The sequence below is a fragment of the Aedes aegypti genome, chromosome 3 (assembly GCF_002204515.2).
Source record: "Aedes aegypti strain LVP_AGWG chromosome 3, AaegL5.0 Primary Assembly, whole genome shotgun sequence".
In the NCBI taxonomy this organism is placed as follows: domain Eukaryota; kingdom Metazoa; phylum Arthropoda; class Insecta; order Diptera; family Culicidae; genus Aedes; species Aedes aegypti.
The window spans coordinates 242,884,229-242,887,408 of NC_035109.1; the positions used below are offsets into that span (position 1 = coordinate 242,884,229).

The 3,180-nt window shown below is 37.6% G+C and overlaps 1 protein-coding gene across 1 annotated transcript; it reads left to right on the forward strand.

The window, feature by feature from the left end:
* The first annotated feature begins 751 nt into the window (after window positions 1-751).
* Window positions 752-2,508, forward strand: LOC5566608. The gene is made up of 3 exons (XM_001650955.2): window positions 752-860; window positions 965-1,170; window positions 1,896-2,508. The coding sequence occupies exons 2-3, from the start codon at window positions 1,030-1,032 to the stop codon at window positions 2,010-2,012; spliced, it is 258 nt and encodes an 85-aa protein (XP_001651005.2). The 5' UTR covers window positions 752-860; window positions 965-1,029; the 3' UTR covers window positions 2,013-2,508.
* The last annotated feature ends 672 nt before the right edge of the window (window positions 2,509-3,180 follow it).

Sequence of the window (3,180 nt, forward strand, 5' to 3'; positions counted from 1 at the left end):
AACGCGGTGAACATGGCGGTGACGAAAATAATGTCATTGCTTCAGCGGAAGTGGAGGGAGGAACAAGCCGGTGAACCGGAAGTCAGTCTCCAACCGGAATCGCCGCGTGTAGAATGTGCCTTCACCACATTATCCCTCTCAGGAGAATTTTGATTCCCCTTCGCAAAGTTCAGAATTGAAAATATCAAAAGTCTATTGTAATCACATCCTACTTGTTCAATTGCATGTGGTGTTATTCGATATTTAAAATAAGATTCGTTAAGGGTTTATTCAAAAATTTCATAACGCCAAAAATGGCCATTTTCGACACCCACCCACCCCCTCGTAACACTTTTTGTATGAATATTTTTCAAATTTTGTATGAGCCGTAACACCACGAGGACACCCACCCACCCCCTTTAGCGTTATGAAATTTGTGAATGAGCCCTAAGCCGGTTAAGCCGAACATGTTGATCCTTCCACAAGAACCAACAACGAGCATTGCTTAAGGCGAAACAGTTTGGAATCAACTCCTTAGATTGTACTAAAACTTCAAAGGCACAAATCTCATGAAGAAAGCATCCTTCAACAATACACTCTTTATTTTGGCTTTGTGCACTACCAGAAAGCTTAAAATAAGAGGATCAGAAACGTTTGCCTGCTATTTCTCTAGTTTAGTGCCTTTGAAAACGTAAGTAGGAGTGCAAGTCGGCCATTGTGCCGGCCATCTTTGGATTCCGAGATGTTTCACCTTAAGGGCTCCCCACGGTGTTAACTGAGCTGAACCTAAATGAACTTTGTTCACTGCTGATAAACGTCAACTTGTGTGTTGACGTTTTTTGCACAACGACAGTCATCTGTTCGCTACGCAAGGAAAGTTGGTAAGATTTTTAGCATCCTTGCCAAATTTTGTACAAAACACTAATTTTTATTACTTTTTATCTTTTTTTTTTTGGTTGGTTACGTTAACTTTTCTGCGGAACAGCTTCCGATTGACGACTTGCGATTGAATTGCTTGAGGTTATCCAACGGTAGACCCGATTAACAGCGATGGTACTGCTGAGGCCAATGTTGAACGCTGCCAAACGCATTCCTCTGATAAAATTTCGTAAGGGAGGCCCCTATCTGGAGAGCAGCGGTGCCGGACATCCTGCGCCCTCAGCTGCTGCCGGAACCGGTGCCACACAAACGGTAGGTTTAGCAATATTTGGAAGTATGAAAGTGAAACTGATTTGCTTTCTGTACTGCCTATGAATTCCGTTCCATTTCATTTGAGATTACATAATTGTGTATGAGCTAAAGCCAAATCAGCATCAACAAACGAACAAACCTACCCTGATAATAAATAATATTAAAATACAATTAATTCTATTGTAACAATACAATTACAATACTCGCATAACTTATGACATCGCATTAAGAGTCATTGGTAACCGAGTGTTTAGTTTGTTGTTTTTCAAGGCAAAGAATGGAGCAAAATAAAAACTACTACCACAAGCAGGTAGAAGAGGATCTTCTGGTGAAGATGAATCGGACCCAAAACTCAAAACTTCAAGAGCACAAATCTGGAGAATCGGATAATCAGTCACGTCGATAATTTTGTTCATTGGCAAATTAAATTCCAAATACATACTGAACCTTTTCCTGTACTTCAAAACGGCTTTTGAAATTTGTATGGAGCCTCAAATAAACTTTTCAACAAGATTGTAGTAATTGAAGTAGTTTGGGGAATGGTTGGGGGAGACTCTAGTACCGGACACAGTACAGTAAGAACAATTGCTACAACATTTAACAATAAATAATTATCAGACTCTATTGTCCACTTACATTGGTTTTATGGCGTTTGAATAGGTTCAACTATCAAATTATTTGTAATTTTTATTCGGGCATAAAATAATGTTCTGTTTTATTTGCAGAGATCGGTTTCGTCGGGTGAAGCGATCGAAGAATGGCAAATGCCAGCCAGATACCGCAGGAAACCGATTGACGACGTAGAAATTGAATGGATTAATCGCGGAGGACCACCTGCGTAAAGACGGATTACCGGAATTCTTCCTGGGGAGTTGACCCTAGTCACTTAAGCTAGTGCTGTCACACACAAACGCATTACTAAATCATTATCGTGTTCTCATATTCATACAAACTCACATCTAATTATCGCTAAAGTTGACCTTTCTAGCTAGCAACTTTTGCCACTGCTGGTCCGTTTGAGTGCCACTCTTGAAGACAGGAAAAATCTCTTGCGAAATCTAAACAAATGAACGAAGCAGAATTGAAACCTACCCAATATCAACGATGGTGCTAAATGGGCAAAATTACACTATAACTTGATAACGACAGCTGATTTCAGCGTTAATTGCCCGGCCAGGTCGTGTCTTTTTGTATGTTAAAAAAACCCTTTCAGTGACCGAATGTGCGAACTGTGAAGAATTATCAGTCGGAGATGATTGGAATTTAAAAACTTCGAAATTGTATTTATTAAATATGATTCAAATAAAGCTTATAAAAATAGGGTTTTTTTCATTCAAAGTCTCAGTTTTACTCTAGAAAATTTGGATTAACAAAACTTGTCAACATCAAACTAGTGTCTACGTGATTTAGTAAGAACTGATGATCCCGTCTAGACTGTAGTTTGTCATAATTGAAAGGTCAGATCAGTACCACATCCACACCTTCAGAAAGAAAATACCCTGCCCCAGTTAATCCTCTAATACTCATATTTTTATTTTCAACCTAAATATATTTGTTTGCTATGTATCTAAAATCGATCTAAACACGTTTTGGGTAGTGATTTATTTTTATTCGCACATTTTTGAATTTCGGTTTTTGATTTTTATAACTTTTTTTTGCATGCTAAGCCTTTTTCATTTTCCCTTGAAGCCCCTTCAGTTTACCGGTTTTTGACAATAACAATTAGATTCTTTTCGATACTTTTGGTAATATATTATTTTTTACTATTTTTACGAAACATATTTTATTTTTTCGTGAACTAACGGAAAAAGAGCCAAAAAGACGTCCATGTTAAAACTAAACTTTTATAAAATGTTTGGTGGAACCTCGAAATCAATATGAACAAACCATGTTCGTAAGCAAAAATATGGAACTGTGATTTTCAATATTTTCATATGAGTTCTCCAAATTTGACAAAGCGAATTTCCATTATCTCTTCACACATTTCCGCGTATTCAAACAAAAAAAATC

What these genes read in the sequence shown, in the direction of transcription:
- LOC5566608 (XM_001650955.2), top strand. Translation starts at nt 1,030, where the DNA reads ATGGTACTGCTGAGGCCAATGTTGAACGCTGCCAAACGCATTCCTCTG. An exon ending in GAACCGGTGCCACACAAACG is followed by an intron (nt 1,171 to 1,895) that starts GTAGGTTTAGCA and finishes TTTTATTTGCAG; the next exon opens with AGATCGGTTTCGTCGGGTGA.